This window comes from Liolophura sinensis, chromosome 8 (assembly GCF_032854445.1).
Source record: "Liolophura sinensis isolate JHLJ2023 chromosome 8, CUHK_Ljap_v2, whole genome shotgun sequence".
Classification (NCBI taxonomy): Eukaryota; Metazoa; Mollusca; class Polyplacophora; order Chitonida; family Chitonidae; genus Liolophura; species Liolophura sinensis.
In genome coordinates, this window is record NC_088302.1 from 11,759,076 (window position 1) to 11,783,986 (window position 24,911).

At 37.0% G+C, this 24,911-nt stretch overlaps 1 protein-coding gene across 5 annotated transcripts in view; it reads right to left on the minus strand.

The window, feature by feature from the left end:
* Positions 1–24,911, minus strand: part of LOC135472312 (A-kinase anchor protein 13-like) — a 177,856-nt gene that overhangs the window by 41,131 nt on the left and 111,814 nt on the right. For 3 of the 5 annotated variants that reach the window (XM_064751764.1, XM_064751766.1, XM_064751763.1), the window contains 7 exons: positions 24,473–24,524; positions 22,446–22,511; positions 19,177–19,293; positions 17,324–17,426; positions 15,008–15,134; positions 12,278–12,354; positions 1,694–1,766 (listed from right to left, as the gene is read on the minus strand). In XM_064751764.1, the coding sequence (XP_064607834.1) occupies positions 1,694–1,766; positions 12,278–12,354; positions 15,008–15,134; positions 17,324–17,426; positions 19,177–19,293; positions 22,446–22,511; positions 24,473–24,524 (615 nt within the window). The remainder of the gene's footprint in view (positions 1–1,693; positions 1,767–12,277; positions 12,355–15,007; positions 15,135–17,323; positions 17,427–19,176; positions 19,294–22,445; positions 22,512–24,472; positions 24,525–24,911) is intronic. The other 2 variants (XM_064751765.1, XM_064751768.1) reach the window with 2 other exon arrangements.

Sequence of the window (24,911 nt, forward strand, 5' to 3'; positions counted from 1 at the left end):
TTAAATTTCAGCATACAGGCTTTATCATTTTGTTCCACTCTAAAACATCAGGATTACTTTCTGTACTTTCTAAACATTATTCCCATATAAACATACACAAACAAATGTAATCACTTTCTAAAGAAGAAAATAAAGAAAATAAAACATACTTGTACATGTTATTTTGGAAATATGCTTTTTTGCAGATTTAAATTTAAGCAAAATATACATGGTTTTAGTCTTTTCATTGCTGAAAATTTGCGGAACTCATCTATTGTTTATAAGAAATGATTCAGGATTTAAAAAAAAAGACATGGTATAGTCGGTATTGTTCTAGGTGTCTCCTTTTTTCATACGTGTGTACCTACATACTATAAAATGGGTAAGGCCAGCAGGAAAACAGGAAATGAGAAGATATTTGTCACACTGTCCATTTGGCAGGTGAGAAAAAAAATGGCAGCCAAACAGGTCAATTCACACTAATTAATACCGGCAGGTGATCTATCACTAGTTTGCAGAAAGTTTTTTTTTATATTCCAAAAAAAAAGATGTTTTATTGGATTCGAACAACCTGATAGTAATTCTCATTCTAGATATTTTCCCACAATATATTTCAGCCATTACTAAAATGAAAAAAAAAAAAAAAAAAAAGAAAAAAGAAAAGAAAGACATCAAATACAATATAAATATTAGGAGAAGTTAATCATCATTAAAATTTATGTAGGTAACCTTGACCTACTTTATGTCACCTTTTGCTGACTAAAATATCAATGAAACTTTATCTATCATCATTCCATGAAGTGTAATAATCTCCTGAAATCATTTTTTTTTAAAATATGTACATAATATAAGACAGTATCATCGAAGCATATGATAATAGCTAAGAGACACACTATGTAAACGTTCAACTGGTAATTATTAATTATATGGATCCAATATAAAATAGTCTTATCATGTGTCAGCAGAACACCTGTGGCCTGGCTATTCATCATGAGCAGAAGCGTGTGAAGACATTCATTACCTCATGAGAATATGACAGCCTCGTCTAGCAGAGGATATCATCTAGTCAAGATAACAGTTAGCATGTATCCTGTATGGATGCTAGCCTAGCTGCCACTGCACAAGGTTGTACATTTAATTACATTCTAACCAGTCCCCATGGGATTTTTCTGGATAGTGATGTACACAACAGTCGGTTGACATGGAAAGCAAAGTCTGCAGAGGACCCAGAGATACCTTGCAATTAACAAATCACTGCATAAATCACTGTAGATTAGCAAGTCAATGAATTTTAATAAAACTTCAAATCTTGAAAGTGAACTGGCCTTTTCAGAAGTGTATGTACAAAAAACTAATTGTACACATGTGGCCTTCAGAGTTGGAAGCTAGAATTTAACCACAAGGTAAATTACGTTATGTTACTTACAGTACTCAGTTCAGCCCAACGGACAGTAAAATTTTAACTACTAAATCTCAGCTTAGGATTTTTCCAACCAACTGAAACCACTTGACATGTTGCTTTAAAAACAAGATTAGCAGTCAATTTCCTGCAGCTGAGAATACTGTGTTTGACCGTCCACTTTGGACTAACATACCCATTTTGTCCAATTCTGAGTTCTTATGATCATACACGTTTTGGGTTTTGTTAGTTTTGTTAATAATATTAGCAATAATAACTATCTAAGGACATTAAAGTGAAAGAATCAGCACTTACCTTGTGAGAAAATTGACGGCTTCTCCTTGGGTGCATTGCCCTGCGCCAAGGGCCCATTGCCATCACGGGGCACCTTCAAGAAAATTTGAAATGATTCCATGAAACCGAATTTATCTTGAGTCATAATGTCCATAGTTTTGTAAAGAACTCTGCAAAAACCAGTTTAATTAGGAGGTCAGTGTCACATTATACACCAGTGCTGAACAATGAAGTCAGCAGGGATGATCTGTCAGGGTTATGAACGAATACCAAATCCTGTGATGTACAGGTACACGCAGATTCCAGATTCCAGGTGCACAGCAGTTGATGGATTCCTGAGCAAGGGTCTATTGGTTTGCTGGAAAGGCGCAAAATAACCAGCTATACGCCACTCCCAGTTGTAATTTTTCTATGCCTCCAAGCTATATCTTGTACGCCTTCAAGCTATATGTCTTGTTCCTTCAAGACAGATTACTCAGACAACATTGGCAGAGAGTACATATCATGAGCTTCACGTTTCCCTGATGTTTTGACTGCACTCAGTACTTGTAGGTACTGTATGCAGCCAGCAAGCCCGTCATTGTTTTTTTTTTTTTTTGAAGAGAAACCCAGATAACAAGTCAGTCTGCTGAGTTCAAACATACACAGGTTACACAAGCTCTGTGTGGGCGGATGACCAACACTCGTTAACTCTGTGGCTTCTCAATAACAGAGGACAGGTAGATCTCCAGGCTCCTAAACCAACTCAGGAATAGTTATTACACCTGGAAAACATCAGTACGACCCAAAGACAAGCTTAAACTCAACCACAATTTCAAAATTTCTTCAGTGGCAATCTACACACAACCCACGGCTGGAACCATCTGGCAGAATTATGACTGACTGACCATACTGCACATCTGGCTGATGTTAACAGTGGTCAGTTAAAACAGGCGGAGTGGTGTAGGAACTATGGGGAAACGTTCTGTACTAGTCACCCTCAGGGGCACCTTACAGAACAGATCAAACAGAATCCCTGACACAGGGGCAGACAAACTCCATCCCTGTTCTCCCTTCAGAGCTGTTGAGTATTCTCCAGTCATCAGTAAGTGAATGGAGAGCAGCTAAAAGTCTGAACTCTCTGATGGCCTTATCTTGACTGAGCCACTAGGGCAATGTACTGGTCTATTAACATCTCCCCACACCTGATTCACTGGCTGGCTCAGATTCAGGTTTTCACTGTTACCTTAAACCTGCTAAAAACACACCATACCGTAATTTCACCCTTTAAAAGTAAATTTAAGCTATCTTGGACAAAATTTTTAGGGTGTTACATTAACTTTGCAACTCTGTGAGTTCAATAGTATCATGAATTACCATGGGTATTTGACAAATCAAAAATAGGTTTTATAAACTTTCCAGCATAAAATAATTTCTTATAAAAGCTTAAATAAAGCCAAAAAAGCATAAAATGTTAATTTGAAGGTCCTGGCCAGTAAGGTCTGGGGCAAGCAGCTGAATATCTTCAGGATAAGCAGAGCCCTAATCAAATTTAACCTAAATATTTTCCTCCTCAGTCATTATATTCATGGCCTCATTACAAGCATCCTAGCATGGGCGACAGTTTCTACAACATCTGGCTCCGAGCTGTTCAAGTTGTGGCTTACTTTTAAGTGTGTGGTGTTTTTCCGCTGTGTGCTGAAGAATGCGCTGTATTTCCTTGACCCTAAGCCACACAGTCACCAACCATCACACCTCTAGATATTCACAGACAACTTGGGTATATGGTCTGGCTGAACAATTTTTTTCAAATGTGAACCAGCAGAAACATTAACATAACACACTATTACCTGATGCATCAAAAAAATAAATAAATAAAAAAATAAAAATAAATAAAAAAATAAAAATAATCTCAAAATTTTCAGTCAGCAAAATGGAAATTTTCTTTATGGACAATTTACAGGACAGCATTTCCCCCAACACATATATTTTTAAATATAATTTATCAAATATCTCACTATAAAAAAAAATATTATAATAAATACGGCCATCAACAGAAAATAATTCTTATCAAAAACATGCCCTTCTTCATATCAGAGAAGCATTATCAAGCAGTCAAGCAATTTGCTTTCAAATCTTTGAGAAGTGCTTGCAGTAAGTTTCCTCGAAGCAGACACAATAATGAAGAAATGAATATGTCAAGTTGTTAAATGAACAGTGATAATAGAAAAGTACAAGTTGATACTTACATATTTATGGGTAAAAAACATCAGCTTAGGTTTGAAAAAAAATGAGCTGTAATTATTGCTAGTGAAGTAAGATAAAGAGCACTACAGTCTAGCCTTTCCTGGTGGAGAGGATTTCTCGAATTTCCCCTCATTTCCCCTCTGAAGACTCTTAAATGGAGTAGGAATTTCTGTTTAGTGAGTATCAGCACTGATATGGTACCAGCTGCACTGCATGACCCCTATTGGGAGAGTATCAGTTACCATAACGACTGCACCAGTCACTCACCTTTTAGTGCAACATATGAACTGTGCGTGAGACAGGTGGGAGGGGAGCGGTATTGAGTTCCCTTCACTCATGCCAACAGCTACACGCAGGATAACCCAATCACAGACTCCTGTGCTCAAAAATCCTAGTGTTTTCAAGGGCAAGAATGGTTGGTTAATTAGGGCCACTAATTGTTAGGCTTTCTTCTCGCCTGTCCATCTTGGACAATTATAGGATGTGAGCAGATCATCACGGAGTACAGGTAAAAAAAAAACAACAAAAGACGGAAGCTGTATAAGTAGATCCTGGTATCATGTCAACATTCGGGTATGCTGAGCAAACAGTTAATATATGTATAATGAATGTGAAAATGATTACTGGCTTTGTTATGGCTTATACTCTGTGTTCAGACACAGAGTTGAAGCTGGGGTCCCAGGTGGGTGGAAGAGGTTCACTTAGTCTCGCATTAGATACAACACCTGCTAACACCATCAGTATGGTACCTGGTAAAACTCTACCCAATAACCCCTGGTACTTTATTTTGGCAATTTTAACATCCCTAAACCAAAATACTTCCTCTTCCACAACCACCTGATTCCCCTGCCTCATCACCCCAACAAATCTGAAGTTCAAAAAACTAAGTATAATACTCAGGATTCAAGGTCATGGTAATAAAATGTTTAACTTGACCCATGGTGTGGACTTGCAATGGACATTTATATACACAGCTAAATTGTTTCTGTTTCTTTCAATTAGTTCTTTATTATGGTAACATAAAATTTTTAAATTTTAGGACAGTCACATAATACATCCGCTGGACATATATCACAAACAGTCAGTACAATGACAAATGCATCTTCAACTTTAGACTGAGGTTCACAGCTGACCACATGATCATCGCTGAAATGATTATTATACATTTAACATTATGTGATCTTTCAAATGGACAATTTTTTCCCCTGTGTATATCTTGATCAATCCTGGTGAACTGTACACTAAATAGCACTTAACATTCCAGAATCACTGACACACATGTAGTATTATTCAAATGAATAATTCCATACCAATGTACAGGAGGATGCTACATCTCAACACAACCTTGCAATTGTCTGATCTACAATAGCTGAAATAAGTAGCTGCACAAGACAACCTAAACAGAGACCAGCAAAGACAACAACCATACAGAATGGCCTACCATTGGGTGGAAACTGGTGATGCAGGGAACTTCAAGACGGATGTAGTTAGGAAGGAGGAAGACGAGACTGACGCTGGGCGATCAAGCGTACACTCAGACAAATCCCTGTCTCTTGACACCATTCAGTTTACCTCCACAATGAGGGCTGGCCGGCTAGCCACATCAACTCTCCAGCAATACAGGCCTAGTTCTGGCTGAAGCACTTGTTTAAACAATACAAGCAGCCGGCGATCAATTCTCTAAAGAAATCAATGTTTCTGTGTTGTCGTTGTAGTTCAGCGCTATATGGCTGGCTTGCTCGGCAACTAGAGCGCCCTGGTCGTTTCGCCTCGCTCAAGGACTCTCCATTTTACATGTAGTAGACGTTTAAAGGAAAGACAACCCCTTAGCTCCTCTATACCGCTGGCCAATCAATTTGACAGAATGAGGACAGTTCAACCCGACCCATGACATCACAGAGTTGGCCAGAGAAAATGAGCGATAATAATGAGCAAGATATAAGTGTTCTAGAAACGGGCTTCAGATGCAACCAGATCGCAAACCAGATAATTGTACGTATCTTAAGACTTTCTACACGTCTGCAGAATGCGTCATCTCAAGGATGAATATCCACTCAAATATTTCATTTGGCCCTTTGCCAATGTACGCAAGCATTGCCAAATTACACGGTGCTGTTCAAATTATATTGCACTGTCCAAAACAAGGCCTCCGTTGTCTCAATTAAATGGCAGTGGGGAGGATCTGTAAAGGGCAGAATGTCAGGTCTACATCCAGTTGGAATTTACGCAATTACATCATAACTTGACGATAGCAGATATGCATACTAGTCTAAAGTAATGTAGTGAATAACTTGGAAAAATAGAGCAGTCCGATTTCCGGACAACTGATAATGGTTGATCCTCATGCATCTGAATGATTCTTCTATCAACATTTATCTCTTAGATCAAACCCTTGACTACTGTAATTCTTCAACCTTTTCACAAGTTTGCAAGATTCAAGCAAGTTCTGAAGGCATTATCCTGTGCTGACTGATAATATTATACTTTCTGTGAAGCCCTGAAACTGGACAATCCAACCAATGTTTCCAAAATCAAGTTACAAATGTGCATAAATTGCACTGGAAGTTGTTCTTTCATCCGCAAAAAGGTGGAGGAATTAGGGTCCTCACATAACACACCTTAGAAAAGTTAGACATATTGTTTTTGTCAATCCAGGAGTCTCTGAATCAATTAGGTAATCCATCTCGCAATCTAGGAACACCTCCTTTTACTTGACCAATACTATCTTATGATCTTGGGTAAACTGAAACCTGCCAAGAAGTACAGCTAAGATAAGGCAATTGTTTGCCCATTCCACTTGGTAAACTTTACATCGCATAATGCAAAGCCTTGTCTTAATTCTATTTTCCTTGGACAAAAGACTCACTTACTTTAGAACTTGACAGAGTATAATATGTTCCCCATCTCCAACCAAAACATCTATCAGAGTATTCCTTATACTTAGGGTAACTGTTGATAATTGTCAATCAATGGCTTATGGATAAAACTGTATACACAGTTTAGCACAATAAGTGACTAGAATAAACAAGTACAGTCACACAAACACAAAGAAATATGAGACAGGTATACATAGGTACAGATACAACAGGTATGGCAAATATCTGATTTCTGATATACAAAACTTTACCTCACATGTCAAAGTGAGTACAAAGTTTAACCAAGCAAAACATGTGGTTGGTAACTAAACAAAAGCCCAGATTTCAGGTTACATGTCAGCAGAACCAGTATGATAATGGTCATGTTTGATAGCAGCTCACACTCAAAATTATCACAATCATCTAATGCTGACATGTGATCAGTTATCTTAATCAGTGCAGGTGTGTAAATTAATGTTTACCTGTGTGCTCCAGGTAATACTCGGCATTATACTCAGCTTAATGCCTTATTATTTAAGGTGTCAACAAGTTTATTCCATGAAGGTTAAATGTCAACATAATTTAAGTTGACATCAATATTTTTCATAACAGCTGTCAGAAAGATCAGAGCACTTACTCAATGTTAACATAGTTGACATGATTAATGCACACAATCACAAGAAGAACATTCTTGTCAATAAACATTCGAAAATCAATGGACCTTCAAAATCTGTCCCAAGAAGTCCTTATATAGAGAAACTATTAGCTTTGAACACTAAGGACTTTCAGTGCTATGGGCTTTCAACACGAAGAACTTTGAACACTAAGGACTTTCAGTGCCATGGGCTTTCCACACTAAGGACTTTCTGTGCTATGGGCTTCAGCACGAAGAACTTTGAACACTAAGGACTTTCTGTGCTATGGGCTTCAAACACTAAGAGCTTTGAACACTAAGGACTTTCTGTGCTATGGGCTTCAACATGAAGAACTTTGAACGGTAAGGACTTTCTGTGCTATGTGCTTTCAACACGAAGAACTTTGATAACAAAATAAGGATTTCAATATACAATCACATGCTTTCAGAAATATCAATACAAACTGGAACAAACCTTACTTTTTTGTCTTTTAAATAGTACGGATGTGTTTTTTTTGCACATGGTGAAGAGCTTTGTACATCATAATTTAATAATTTATTACAATTTTCTTGTTTTGTCTTCCCCCTAAAATGCTGTAGCACTCAAAACCTGACTACACCTTAATCCTTCAACCTTGTCATGATCACTTAACCTTGTCGCTAGTACAGGCCCATAATTCACCACACTGTGGTGGATCCGTCTCCTTATTTATCTGAACGAGGGCAATGATTACATTCCCAACTGAAGCACCCTAACACTCCACTGTTCACACATTGGTAACGGCCTACGTACTTCTAAAAAACTTAAACGTTTGACTTCTTAATGAGGGACCTCGCACCCACATTCTCTAGTGTTAAAGTCCAGCATTTCGTAAATCATATTCCGGGAAACTATAAAGCCAATTCACAGTTCAGCTTGGGGAAAAAAAAAACAAGGTTCACCAGGGTGCAAGGAGAAAGGTACCTTTTGTTTCATGATGCAAAGTTCTTGGTGCACTGGGAGAATCTCACGATATTCTAAACACACCAGAAAATGTTTGTTCTTCAACGATCTCCTGCCACATGTGTCATATTAAATCGGTCAGAAATCATAAACACAAGATTTCTTTTTTCACCTGACTAATTAACCCTGACGATCATAAAATATGCCTGACTGCATGTTTCACACATCACTATATGTACAGCAAGCCTACACCAGCATTATCAATCTGGTTTTAGAAACTGTCTATCAGTTCATCCCAAAAATATTGGATATGGGAGAAACAAAAGAGACCAGAAGACAGCGACTTTAAGTGTGTTTACAAATGAGAGGCTCTATGGCACTGGGAAGAGATAGGGAGTAACCATTTGTGGGTTAGTGACCTGTATATATCTATATATATATATATATATATATATATATATATATATATATATATGTGTGCACGCGGCACCTCATATCCCCATGGTAAATCATTCATGTTCCTCTCTGGCAAACCTACCCCTAACACACTGTCTTAGTGCTGTACCTTCCCCCTCTCACTTCCCCTCCCCATCAACCCTGGTTGGTTGTAAGGGTTTTCAAAAACAGGTTGACAAGAAATACACATATTTTTTTTTTTTTCTCAAACATATTCACCTTGGTATGGCTGTTCATACTACATCACACTCTGACAAGCCCACCTACACAAACACGATACTTTATAATAATCGTTATTTTGGGTCAATGAAATTGTTAACTTGTAGGACAAATACAAAAGCATGCCAGCAATGTATCTGTGATTGTGTCAATATAATTATGGATTTGGAACACTTGTACTTTTTAACAGACAAAACAATTTCAATACGTCTCCAAAAGTAAGTGAATTAAAAGAAGCAAGTATTAATTAGCTGGTCTTTATTTGTACATTTATATGCCTGGAAGGCTTAATTGCACTGTTTCCAACTCATTCAGTGTGAAACACATGGGTTGTCTGACTGTATACATTAAGGCATACAGACATCTAAACCTGTCATCACAAAGTACCAAACAAAGTCTTAATCTGAGACTTAGTTTACAATAATCCTTGCATGACCTCCAGGAACCGGACCTTTCTTTAAGAAAGGCGGCGCAGCAAAGGCGAGATAAGACCGGAACTTAGAACTGAAGTGCGACGGCAGTTCACCTGGGCGTCTTACGAGTTCATCTCACCTCTGTATGAACTGCGTAATTAACCGCTGATGTATAGTGAAACTAAGAGTAATAGGTTACAGTGAACATTAACCCATGACCTTGTGGTCTTAAACCTGTGCTTTCCCCCCTAAGTACAACTGCAACTCCAATGGTCTTAGTGGACATTATCTCTAATGAAGGACAAATATTGAGAAGATTTATTTCAGTACAGAAATGACACTTTTCACACAATAGCTTGAAATATAACAATTCAAGACACATATAAACTTTTGAAAACTTTTGTACATATCTGTACTTTTAAGGGAATTAGATCAAAGGCTTCAGCTGGTATAATCGCAGGTATTACAGGTGTGTGTTAGGCGACAGCTTTGGGTAGATGAAAAGGGATTACTGGTGGGTGGTGCCTGAGAGAGGATTCAGAGATTAAGCCTGACTAATCCCACGTCTAGTAGTTGATCTCAGGTGACACAGAGCCCAGGTAGGACAACACTGTGGTTTTGTCAATCACTTTATTCACAGCTCATAACAGGTTCCCAACAGGAAAGGTGTACTATACTCACAGGTGAGATAACGAATGGTGCACAGCTAAGGACAGGTAGAGTAGACATAGGCCCTTCCTCATGTGTTATACCACAGCCTTATATACATGTACCTTGTTTGCTCAATCCACTGTGTGAATTTAAAATGGTGCACGTTTCAAATGTTTTCAACAGGATAAATGAAAAAAATTCGGCATTTACTTGTGATAAGATTAAAGAAGGCCTTGTACATGTATTAGCAATGTGATGTTGACAGGTTCCATAAATCTTGATTTTGAACGAAAACCTTGGTACTGAACACTGGTCTAATTTCATTTTTCCAATCAATGATTTGTTGAACAGAATGTTGGTAATATAGACAATAAAATAAAGGCAACAGATAAGTTACTTTTATATATCTTCCCTGTTATGATGATATCTACTAGACATTTAATATACATTTTGCCATATCACTTATAGCAGAAAATTTACAGCTTCCACATTTTAATAGGGCCTGACCACCACAGGTGTTATGACTACAACAGCAACGATCATGTGACATGTCAATGTCAGCTGTCAGCCAAAATATAATAACTATATATATTTCAATGTCCTCATATACTTTGTCAACACAGAGTGACAAAGCAGTACATCAAAACAGGGCTTGTCATAATACCCACTGCACTGCAAGATTGTACATGTATTCGGGTACAGTTTTAAGTTAACTAGCATGAGGAAGTTAATGTACCCTGTACTTGACATCAGATCAGAACTCAACGGAAAACTTGAGAAACCCATGATTTTGTACAGGGTAATGCCTTGCAAAAAGCCACAGAAGGAGAGTTCACCATTCCAGAGCAACCAAATGATCAATAGCTTATAGAACCAGGGTTGGTGTACTTATGAACCAGATCGCAAAGTTATCAAAAGGATTATGAACCAAAAGGTTCACATTCAGGAGACCAGAACAGGAAGTCTGGTTGTTGTGGTATATCTTCACGCAGCTTCTTGGCAATTTGTTTAATTTGCAAGACATCAGGCTTGGGGAAGACATACCATTTGCTATTTCCTGCTTTTTTTTGTCTGATAAACAGAAGGCTGCTTAGGTGCATGAATAAGCTGTGTGAGATATCATAATCTGTCTGTTCAGCAAGAATTTCATCCGACCACATGTTTCGCTTGCTTCCTGCTCAGGATATAATTTACAATAATATCAGTATATATACACACAGCAAATCTTCCAAAGTCTGACAAACTTCACAGGGCATTATTATATCTTCACTATGTGAAGGCCAAGGCAACCAATGTTAAGTAGATTTGTACCATAGACCTGATTTGTACTGTCTGATTTATACAAGGCTGTGCAGTGTATGACTATACAAAAAGACTTTCTTCTTCACACCATCCATAGCAAGACAGACAAATCCAGTGTACACTTTGTTGGTTTGAGTTTGGCAAAAACTTATACGAGGGTGGTCAGCATTAGGGTTGGTGGAAACCGGGCAGAGCCAGGGGGAAAACCCATGACCATCTGCAGGTTGCTGACTGACCTTCCCACGTACGGCTGGAGAGGAAGCCAGCCTGAGCTGGACTTGAACTCACAGCGACCGCATTCGTAAGAGACTCCTTTGTCATCACGCTGCGCTAGCAAGCTAACCAACTGAGCCATGGAGGCCTCTATCCCCAATCTACAGAGCATATTTTCCTTTACAATTTAGCCAACAAATTAGACTTCTCTGGACTAATATATAGAGCACATTTTGTTTTGCAATCCAAACAACCTGCTAGATATTGTCAAAGAATAAAACATATATTCTCAATGTGGCCAAAAATTACAAAATATTTCTACAAAGTTCCATTAATAAATCTGATAATCATCTTCATCATCATCAGTATCATCATACAGGTACTATCAAATGTTCTTAATGCGACACTGGTAACGGGATTTCAGTACGTGAACAAAGATGATACATGTGACACTGACCATAACTTAATGTTACTGCATACTTCAGAGAATGATCATAAAGTATAAAGCTTACAAGCAGGCATATATTTACACATTGGTAAACAACAACAAGCAGTTTAAACTGACATGAAACAATATTATCACAGCCCACCTATATGCAGTAGTAATATCATAGGCAAGCCAAGTTTTTGTCCAAAGAAGCTGAAGAAGATATTACAGAAGACTATACAGTACATAAAGTTGATGCTGCTTACCTTGGCTGGCTGCTTGAACTTTGGACATGGCACAATCTGCTCCTTGCAGGAGTTTTCGTGAACGTTAATCATACAGCCTGTGGAAAAAAAATGAAAAATTAGGTGTTAGTCTGGTCTGGCCCACAAACTGACATACAATGCACATGTAGTAATCCTGTCTAGCGTGCTAACAACATTCAATAATTATTCCTTCAGTTGGTTTTTTGAGGTTTCCCAATACAGCATACCTACTACATGCTTGCATGGCCTATTTTATATATGTTAGGAGCAAAACTTCATTTGGCCAAATGTAGACATGAATTACCGTCCATTACCATCTATTAATATGAAACATAACCATACAAGATGTACCCCAACGCAGCCTATCCCTATCACAAGCTTTCTTTGGCTAAACGCACACATCAATTGCAATTGTACTATATTGTATTGTATATAAATATGAAACATAAGGAATGAATCAGAGCCAAGCCCACCTGCTGCTCAAATACCCTTTTTTTTTAGAATTTACATGTATGTTAGAGGTCTACATGGATATTCTTTTTATTTTTTTCCCTGTATATCCAAGATTACTCTAACCACAAGTGTAGGCCTTCCTTTACCATAATAGAAACATGACCATGCTTTTTTGTTGTTGTTGTTGTCAAATAGCCTTGCTATTATGGTTTGTGTAATACAACCATGTGTGGAAATCACTCCTTAAACATTCTGAGCGACTTGTACTTCTTGCTTCTGAAGAAACAAAAAATTTCTCAGAATATATACAGGAAAATACATGTAACGGAGTATCATAAAAGAAAATACAATGTTCAAAGTGTAGCATTATGTGGACAGCTATAGACATGGTTTATAGTTTACCTTCTTTCTTCATGCTTCACCTATCTACCGACTAAATCAAGTCAATGAATATATTTTTCTTTTTGATCGTGGTCACTGAACACAAATTAATAGTGGAGGTACTAAAAGGCACATTGTCATATGCCCAAACAGCCTGCATACCAATCCCAGTTTTAAAACAGCTCTACGAGACTGAATCAGAGCAGTAAGCGTTTTGACATGTTGATCTGCTTGGAAATTACAACATGCATTAGACTGGGTACATTAGAATATCTACATAGGTAATCATACAGATTAAATATGGATAAAAAATAATCAAACCACTACAATTAAAACATGACTTCTTGACCTAATAAAGATTTCAATCTAGCTTGTCTACTCTGCCTGAAATGGAACAGTCATAGCCCCGAGGCATTTGAAGAAAAAAAATTCCGAATGTGAATATTTTCTTGTTTACTCAGCGCATATTAAAAGAAAAGCATTCTGTTTTTCTGAGGATAGGTCATTAAACTCTTGAATGTATGATTTAAATCTGAAAGCACTCATCTTTTGATAATCGGAACATCAAACATGTATGAATTCATATCTTTGTGAGTAATATTATGAGTGAATGATATTCAAAATAATATCATGTTACACTGATAAACATTAAAGCAACATCTGACAAAATCAAACATTTAACGCAACATTTCAATTTATCATATCCACTCCAAGAGAACAATAATGATCAATTCAAAACATCAGGCCAAATACTCTAAAAATAAAATATATTGTTGACCAATTCATCAAATAACACCTTTTGAAAAATTTAGGGTAGCTGATAATATGGCTTCTAACTGTGGAAATAAAAGTCCGTTTGGGCAGATTACCTTTGGTATCTATCCAACATGCTATATGACCTCCAAGATGTGTACCCATTCAAACGAATACAGTTTAGCCAATGTGAAAGCCTAGAGTCCAAACCACATCAGCAGTATACATGTATTGCAAAAGCACACTCTTAGGAAATAAAATCTAAAAGTCACAAAATGTATTTCACACACACACAGGGGCCAACTCAACCCCAGGACCCCTGGCTCCCATAATCAGATCAAGGGATAATATCATACTCAGGTTAATGACTGTTAATTACAAATGGGCATGTTTAAACTGGTGAGGATATATTGTAAATTTTATGCAGATAAGAGTGTCTGGGCAACAGGTAAAATCTGCCCTTGGTTTACTGCCTTTCAGTAGAATCAAACCAGAGCCCTCTTTGGCTTACAGATTAACCCTGCTAAATAAACTGATCTCTGCATCCAACCAGGAGAATTAACTGCATTAATTGCAGAATTGAACAGGGGTCAATTATATGTGATTCAGGTCCATTTATTTTTGCTGAATGTAAAAAGTGTCTCAGCTAAGTGAACATTTTTAATAACAATGTATCCCTACCATACAGCCTGATGTGATGTATAAAGTTTATCATGCTTGTAAAGTGATCTTACTGCTCATTTAAAACAAGTCTTACTCACCTCTATATGCAAGCTGCACATTATAGCATGTCACACATGTTTACTCAATGAACACACGCATACGGTTCAATGGTTGTTCATAAAAGGAGCGTTTAGCTTCACTAACTAGCTAATGAATATCTAACTTCAAATTCTGAGTATCTAAATTCCAATATTTCACCAGTGTTTTTACAGAAACACATGTGTATGAGTGGATTAGTGTGTGTTACACATATAGCTAATACTCTTAATTACCACGGTGGGTTAGCATATGTCAAGTTACTGAAATCAAGAAAGATAATTAGGGCAAACGAGAGTATCTTATGATTAATGTACATGTACAAATAATTATCTACTGATAGTTCTAATGATTAACGACCATGTACAGGTAAAACATACTTACTTTCACACCTGAGGGCTGGTTTGTTAGCCAGACTTCTCCCACAAACATTACATGAGGTGGAATTGCTGAAGGACACCGAGACAAACTGGTGTGTCTGTCCCTTCTGTTTGTTCTCCTTATCTTTGCTCTGAAAGGGCAGAAAATCAAAAGCACAGCCTAATTACACAAGCACTGTGTACAACTGAATCCTGAAAAGAAGTCAGGATAAGAACTCAACACCACTGAGCACACTTTAGTGTAAGACGAAGTGTTTTGTTTTCGACTGTCAACAGGAGTTCTGTGTAAATCGAGCAATCTGTGTAAGACCAACAAAACACTTTATGATATCGTCATACCAGACATCAACACAAGCCTTGGCTGGTCAAGGATGAAAATCCAGGCCAGGTGCGGTAACGTGTGAACTCCAATCCTCAGCTCCACATGCTCTGAACCTTCGCAAGATGACGGAGTGATGAGACGGTATCTTTCTGCGGAAGATGATATAAAGGTACAGCCGACTATGACTTCCTTTAAGTCGCGACCATGAAGCGAGCTATAACGGTTTGTCAAAGGTGACTGCTCCACAAAGGGACAATGGAGGTTCACAAGGCTCAATGGCAAAGGTATACACTGATCACCTCTGAAACAACAACAACTGCCACACTGAATGTCTGTTGTCGTTTGCACATAGGATTCAAGGCTTTGCACAGTCAAGGTAGGCCCTCTGCAGCTCTCTGAGGACAATGCTCACCCCCAAAACAAAAGGGGAGATTTTTTTCACGGTGATGACCTAACCAACCAAACATCCCCAGAAGCTGTCTCCTTCTGACTGTCAACAAGAGGCTGGGGATCATGTCAACTGGAGGAGGGTCACTACCAGGGGGGCTTGGCAGGCAAGGTTAATCTATGTTACTATCATTAGAACATAGCTCACATTACTGTCATTCCTTGGTGAGCCGAGGCTAAACCAAAGCCTTTGTGGTTGTAAAAGATCACACATCGATTCAAGGTAATCTATAGGATTAATTCTAACCAACCAAAGGGTGGACCTTTACTTTCTGCCCTAATTAACAGGAAGTGAATAAATTCGAGAGTGACATGTGAGAAGTGCTCTTTGAAAAGTTCAGCACCAACATTATCATAATAAAACAATCTTTCCTAACTAGTGTGGATTACCCACAGCGACACCTGGTCAAGTCCCTAACAAAAACAGGCCAGAATTGATTTTTCACAGGTGTAGAATATGTTTATTTAAACAACAGAATTTAGAAAGAATGAATGAATGAATGATTATGGCTTAACGCCACATCGGCAATATTTCACCCACATTGTCACAAGACAAAATTTAGAACTTAGCATTGTGTAAAGTCATTTACATTTATTTTTCATCTTCTAGGGTTATATTCATTATAAAAACACATTTTCATATGAATTCCTCACACATTCTCATGTATTCAATTTCATGATTATCATGACTTTTAAACCATGTCCAAATTATTTTAACATGTATCGAAAACTCCAAACATAAACTTTTAAAAGCAAAGTGCAACTTTCAGAAACTTTGCTTTTAATATGATACTTTGTGGTCAGGATTAAAGGGTGAAATCTGAAAACCCAAGAACCTTGAGAACCTTGAGAGAAACTGAAATGGCAGAAAGCGGGCAACTAGCTCAGAGGGCCACACATACCCAGCACAGCCCAGGTGAACTGTAATTAGGTCAGCTAGATCGGGTAAACAGCTCACTAATGACCACAGGTGAGGCTGCACAGGTAAGTCATCTAATTATTTGTTAACCTGATCACTTAACTCTGTCCACGGGAAAAATATGACTTTAATTTATTTATTTATTTGACTGGTTTCATCTAATTATTTGTTAACCTGATCACTTAACTCTGTCCACGGGAAAAATATGACTTTAATTTATTTATTTATTTGACTGGTTTTTTTTTTTTTATAAAACTAACATGGGACATACAGAAAATTAGACGAGAAATATAAATTAGTCACCCCAATGTTAAATCCATTCTGACAAATGCAAAAAAATCCTACAGTCTTTTTGGATTCAACCCATTCACGTGCATCTGTATGCCACGGAAAAATGGAAATGCAGAACAATTCTTAAAGTCCAGATAAAGTGGAGTTCAACAGCATTTAAAATCAAAGTTCAAAAACATTAAAAATTATATTTTCAAACTCTGATAAGAAATGTGCCATCACCATGCGGAAAACAGAGTACATGAAACACTTATAGAAATTATCTCTTCACCATGACTGGACAGAAGTCCCAAAGCTGAAGCAGTTGTTACCCTGTTCCTAATCTGCTAAGTCAAACTTACCTTTCGGCCTCGATGACTTCCTCGAGTTAATTTGGAGAACACACTTGGCCGGCGCTTCTTCTCTTCTTTAGACTTCACCTTTTCATCGCTATCATATGTACCACTGAAGACACAAACAAATAGTATTACTAATTAATAAGTAATGAAGATGACATAATTATAATAAGAGAGCTGCTCGCATAAGCAGCTTGGTTGGGAAGATGATAGAGAAGAGGGTAACAAAGACGATCAAATCATAATCTACAAATGTCCATCGACGCGTGATTTACACAAGCAAGGGTAAATATCCGCTTAGTTTGCTGGGAGAAGATTTATCCATATTGATTTATTTGATTGGTGTTTTACGTCGTACTCAAGAATATTTCACTTATACCACGGCGGCCAGCATTATGGTGGGAGGAAACCGAGCAGAGCCCGAGGGAAACCTGCGACCATCCGCAGGCTGATGCAGACCTTCCCACATACAGCAGGAGAGGAAGCCAGCATGAGCTGGACTTGAACTCACAGCGACTGCATTGGTGAGAGGCTCCTGGGTCATTACGCTGGGCTAGCGAGCCAACCGACTGAGCCACGGAGGCCCCAGATTTATCCATAACCAAAAGAAATAAAGAAGCTTATTGCTATCAACAGGAATAAGTGCCATCAGAAGTCCTTTACCTAGAACTACGCAACTTCCCTATAGCTAGTCTCCACTGCACTATACACATGCTACATCATCTGCTGAATCTTTTGTAACCTGGTGGAGAAATATGCCAACCTCTTGGGTGGAAATTGTGAACTGAATCATGGGAAATCTAATGTAAATGGCTTCTATAAGAAGTGGTCACACTTTGAAACCTAAGCTCCATAATTAAAAACTATGATTTCGCTAATCATTGTTGTTATGCAGTTAAGAATCCATTGACTATTTTTATATTTCCAAGCAACTCTACAATTACTATCAAAAACATTGTTGTCCTGTTACAAAATTCTCTGTTGTTGTTATTTTTTTAAAGTCAATTTCTACACAACAGCGTTTGGAACATTTTTTCCCACCATGAATCAGCTGTTGCCCAAATGTTTGCTGTGCAATAGAGATCGAAGAAAAGCGTACAGTGCCGTGGAGAATAGTTACAGGGAAGTTGCATACTTCTAGTTAATGGACTTCTGGTGCTTTTGATTTAACGATGGACTGAAATTACTGATGACCAAAAAACACAAACAAAAAAAGAATAATACCTGCTTTGACAAAGGAAGATATTGAAAACACACTGCCTGAATTCTTAAATTAATGGATATGCTTGAGTTATAAGTAACATCACCTCGGTCTTTTTGATAACATAATGCAAAATCCGTCTTTACTACAAAATTGCTCACTGAGTATTATTTTCAGAAATTAATTTTAAAATAGCAAACAGGATGACACTTCACAATAAGAAGAATTACTTGAACACAATTTTTTAGCATTTGTGGGAACCAAAACAATACAAACATTGTCGGTGATGAATCGTGGGTGGGCAATACGAGTCCATGTGAACGCAAGCTTACAGGAAGTCTGTGTCAAAATACTGTCATCTGATCCATTTAGTGACAGAAATCAGAAGCGTGTGGTTAAAAAAATTATGACTACATCAAAAAAAAAAATGGAAATTAATAAAATAAAAAAAATGTCATGCGTACAATCAGGGAAACCAAAAGGGTTTGGGCATGCCACTGTCTACATCAATTCAAATTACACATGCCTTCACAGTGCATCTTCTTTTCATTTCTCCCCACTTCTAAAACTGTATTCTGTAGTATCAATTTACATATATTTGTATTAAAAACGGGTTTTATACCAACAAACTGTCTAATACAAAAAGCAAACTACTTACTCATTCAGGAAATCTGTGAGGGACATCTGAGACTTTTTGTGCTCCTCATTTTTCAAAAGTTGATTCAGAGTTTCATCTTCATCCTCTTCAACTTCTTCTTGTCTGCGAAACTGAGCGCTGGAGGAAAAAAGTGAGTTCCCAATGAAGGTGTGAACATACATGGTATTAAAGTCAGAGCCTATAAAGAACACTGTTGCCTAATTTCATGATGTTAGTGACATTTTGTTGCAAATACATTCAATTCTGGAAATTATTTTTTGCTTAAATAATGAATAGGTGAAGGTCACCCAAACCAGTGTCAATTCAATAAATATGTCAAGGTCATGTAACTATGTCAGTAAACAACTCATTTACAATAATTTATCTGGGTAGACATTGAACTGGTGAACTGATTGAACACTTGAGTGACTTTAAACAACCTTGAATCAATGCGCAACTGTTACATATTGATGTATCTATAACAATAAGAAAGGCGAAGCAACTGTTAGAACCAAGCCTGTCTTATACCCCCATTTGATATTTTCTGTCTAACTATTACATTCACCCATAACAGGCATGCCAAGTAGTTAGCTTCAAAAGTTGTAACCATTCCCATTTTACACTGGAACACGGATGAAGTGCATAGCAGATTATCAATATGCCATCATCTTAGATTTTATGAATTAATTGTTTTTCTGATCACAGAAGAAATAAAAAAAAAAGAAAAAAGTTAAAAAGAAATTTAAAACCATTCAATTCTTGGGAAAAAAAAATGTAAGATTTTTGATTACAAAACTTGGCTGAGGAAACCAATTCACTTTGCCAGAACCTTACGAACCTTGTGACCAAATGCCACTGCAAAACAGACGTTTCAAAACCTGATTTCACTGGTCACAGGTAAGATGACTGAACTGAGACAGTTTACTGTAATTCGCCTGAATTTTAACATTTCCTAGGTGACAGATTTTGCTTGATTCAGATTAATTCAATCACCTTCAGGAGTTTTTAGTGAAGTGTGATCAAGTTCTTTTCGGAAAAAATTCTGCAATGGTATCAAAAGTGTCACTTTATGGTCCTTACTGTAATTCTTCAACCTTTTCACCTGTTTCCAAGGTGTTTATTCAAGAATATTCTGAGGGCATCATTTTGAAACTGGCATACCAAACACATGTAGTTTTGTCTTCAAAATCTAAACTAAACGTGCATAAATTATACTGAAAGTTACTCTTCCACATGCGAAATGCTTCTGAAAGTGCCCTTTTACACATCAATCTTTAGGGGAAATACAGCCAATTGCTGGGCCAAGGTGGCTCAGCCAGAAATGGTTTGTTTGCAAATCAAAATTTCTAGTAAAATGGTCATCTGTTATTAAACAGAAAAAAACCCTGAGTGACATATGACCAAAATTTTTGTGTCACAGATAATACAGGTATCAATATAATACATATGCGGTCAGATTTATAATGACAAATGAGCATACCAGGTATGCTTCTATACATACATTTGTTAGTAGTATGATCATGCTCTGATAGGAAAAAAGCCAACGGCATTCTTAATGCTTTACCTCAATCAAGGGTGAATATTAAATGAAATGATGAAAGATGAAAGATGTGTGCATGACCAGTCTTCCAGTCCAGTGAGACATTCCTAGCAATCAAAGGAGTGAACATGTAAAAAGCATAATGCAAGCAATCTCAAAAAGCAAGCAGGATGGGAAAGAAGGATGGGGAAGATAAGCAACTAAATAAATTTTGCAACTGGAGAAAAAGCTGCATTTTTTTTTTTTTAAATTTTTTTCCTTAAGAGTTACACACTGCTTCACACATGTTGTTTTTCTGAAATTAATCTACATGCTCTCAGGTTAGGGAAAGACAATTCTGAAATTTCTTGTCATAACTCAATGTAGTGCAAGAGTTATCTCCCATGAAATGAGACAATCTGATCATGGACCTAGGTATGTAACTGGGAACAAATTGGAACAAACACTAATAAAGTTTAAATTGTTTGATCACCTTTTAACCTGTACCTCAACAGAAAATGACTTCATAACACAACCCTTTACACTGTCAGGTATATATATATATATAAAGTAAGATTCGAATGAAATGGTGATTTATAAATATTATATACATACAATCATGTCCTATTCCTACAAAGCTATGATTCAAAATAATGATCGAATTTTGCAATACAAATGGGCCATTAGAACGCATTCCTTCCTATATTTAAGGCAACAGTTTTTTTTTGTTTTTTTTTTAATGCACTCGTATTTTATTGGTGACCCATAAGTACAGTGCTTCATTAAATTTGAAAGCAAGTCAATTTCACGTCACCAATCAGACTTCTTTGTCTCCATATTCACTGTATATTCTATTACTGCTATTAAATTGCAATATATAATATTTATTTTGCTTTGATACCAGATTAATCAAAACCAAAACCAGCATGCTATTCACCCTATCTCAGTGCATGAAAATCCAGAGGCAGCATGCAAAACTAAACAGTCCATGCAGAAACCATAAAATTGGCAGTGAAATTAACAGTGAACCCCACCACCTGCAGACATTCTTTCTTGCATTGCCAACAAGGCTGATTTATATCAGTTCAAAAAATTTAAAGCTTTCTCCTTATTTCCTCATAATCCAATTTGGAAGGCATCACAGGACAAAAAGCTGCTAGTATCCACTATATATCTGATAAGGGATAATCTGAGGGTTTACAGTTTCACCTACATGTAACTTATCCTTTTATATTATACAGAAGAACAAGTTTTGACTTTGATCAAAGACTAATTTGTGAGGCATTTGCACCTCGGTTATCAATGGACTATCAAGCCTGAATTGAATCCATCTCTCAATGGATTTAATTCAGGTAGCCGATGAAAGGCTGTGATTAACAATTTGAGCTCATTTATCACCAACCCATAAACCTGACACTCTTGAAAATGGCATTAAACACCAATCAAATGAATTAAGCTATTTTACACTTTCTGAAGCTGCTAGCATAAGATTACTTCATGGACTACATTTTAATTCTTGCAGTTTTGAAGCACATCTGCCTGCCTTTTGTTAATTTTCTACACGGCTGCAGCCATAAAGACATTAAAAAGTGTGAGTAGAAAGCTGGTTCACAGGAGAACTGTTCACAAAAGTAGTGTCTACACACAAACATGTAGAGCTTGCTTGCAAGGAGCACAGGTGTTCAACTGCAAGTGCCTGATAAATGGAAAGCTAAAAAAGCAGCCAGATATAGAATGTCAACTAGGAACGCGGCTGGTAGTAGCCACTCACTCGTACTCAGCAATGGCGTTTCGCAGGGAGACATGTTTGTCCAATATACTGACGGGTCGAGCTAGTCTGCAAACAAAGCCGCAAATGAAAACGTCCAACATCAATAGACTATCAACGTAAAAAGGGATGAGGGAAAGACGAAATAAACACGTGGGAAAGAGGGAAAGAACACAAATAAAAATAGTTTACAGTTTATCACACAACAAGAAACTAACCAACCTCTTCTACAAAAGAAAATTTCTATCACCCTTCAGAGACAGGTATGGCTTTCTTGTTTCACCATTTCCACTGGTTACCTGGCTGTCATATGTGTCGACAAATGTGGACAAGCCGCACACATTTCACCGGACCAAATATTATCTTGGGATACATATACGTGTATACAGATGATTTGGTGAATTAGAGCATTCTGGAGGCAGGCCAAACAAAAGCATAGTGATCTGAAATGCTATGGTACATTCTAAAATACCAGTGTTCATGAACATAAAACGTGGTCATGAAATGACAAACAACCAAACACATCCTGTTTCTGTAGCATTTTATGTAGGTATAATAACTAATTTGATCAATGTTCATACTTGGTTACAAAATATATCTACGGTTACAGATCAAATAAGACCCACAATTTTCTTAAAAACACTATTAAAAGAAGGTTGGTTAATGTCTTTCAAATACCCTCAAAATTCTTCCCCAATGAATTTGTTTTATCCCAAATAGTTTAAAAAAAAAAAAAAAAAAACTTCATATACATCTAATTAATCATAGCAGATGTACATGAATGTTAAAAAGAGAAACATTTTAACCTAATAATTGGTCAATGGGCTCTATACACATAAAAGCAATAATGTGCAGACAAAAAAAAAAACGTCCCCAAACTTAAATTAACTCTATTGCAGTGAATGTGTACACAAATCCATTGGGGAGAACTAAACTCATAATACCCAAAAGGAAAACAGAAAACCAAACAAGGTCACAAACACAGTGTCATCTAATGTCTATAACACAATGAATGAACAAAGCTAGTTGTACATTATAAATACGTATTGTGACCAATCATCTGCTGGTATGATAAACAATGGGAGCAAATGGGATGAGTTTTATGAAGCTTGCAACAACATACATGTAGTTCTTCTGCAGAAATGATGGATGCACAATTTCTCAAACATTAACAATTTTCAAACAGTTTACATAGTTTTTCACTTCAGAGCATTACCTAATGGTTTTCACAGTATAGTATAAATCATCAAGAAATAACAATCAATTACTGATGCTCCCAACAAGTATATGAGGTCTGTGAACTTACTGAAACCATAATTACAAGAACCTAGCACTAAATATTATCCTTAATCCTCAATAAATTTGATCAGTAAACTATTACTTAAGATGCAGTTTCAAAAACATAATTCATCAGACTCTGAAGGTTAAAATGTATTGCTCATGCCGCTGGAGGAAAATATGAATTTCACAGAAATTATAAAATAACACGTTCATATCAGAGAGAATACCGCATGTGCCAAAACCTGCAATATGTCCATGATCATATTTGCTGAGGGTTTTGGTAGTTATGCTGATCAACTGGCCAAAACCTGCAATATGTCCATGATCAAATTTGCTGAGGGTTTTGGTAGTTATGCTGATCAATTGGCCAAAACCTGCAATATGTCCATGATCATATTTGCTGAGGGTTTTGGTAGTTATGCTGATCAATTGGCCAAAACCTGCAATATGTCCATGATCATATTTGCTGAGGGTTTTGGTAGTTATGCTGATCAATTGGCCAAAACCTGCAATATGTCCATGATCATATTTGCTGAGGGTTTTGGTAGTTATGCTGATCAATTGGCCAAAACCTGCAATATGTCCATGATCAAATTTGCTGAGGGTTTTGGTAGTTATGTTGATCAATTGGCATAAACCTGCAATATGTCTATGATCAAATTTGCTGAGGGTTTTGGTAGTTATACTGATCAAATTGCTTGGAAAAAGATATTTCATGGAGGATATTTCATTTGGAGGGAAGTACTTACTGCTTATCTCTGACATTCCTCTTAGTGGGTGAATCTTTTCGCATTTGAACATCTGTCACAAACAGAAGGCAATATTGACCACCAATCTGATAAAATAGCTTTATGAGAAAAATCACACAAGCTTGCGCATAAAGAAACAAGTACTAGTACCAACAAACACATTACTGTCCTGCAGTGATAAAACCATGTCTAGTTTCTTTAGGGAATCTTTATATTTGATAAAACATATCTAATTCTAGCATATGTTTGAGGAAAAAATTATCAATGCAAAAATTTACTGTAAAAAACTAAACTCATTACATAATTTACAATGACTGGAATTTCAAAAAGGTGACATCATTTTTTTTTTTTTTTTCAGAAAAAGACAAGAAGTACTTGTGGAAAAAGACTGCACCTCTAACAGGAACCTAACAAACCTAAAGCTGCAAATAAACCAGCA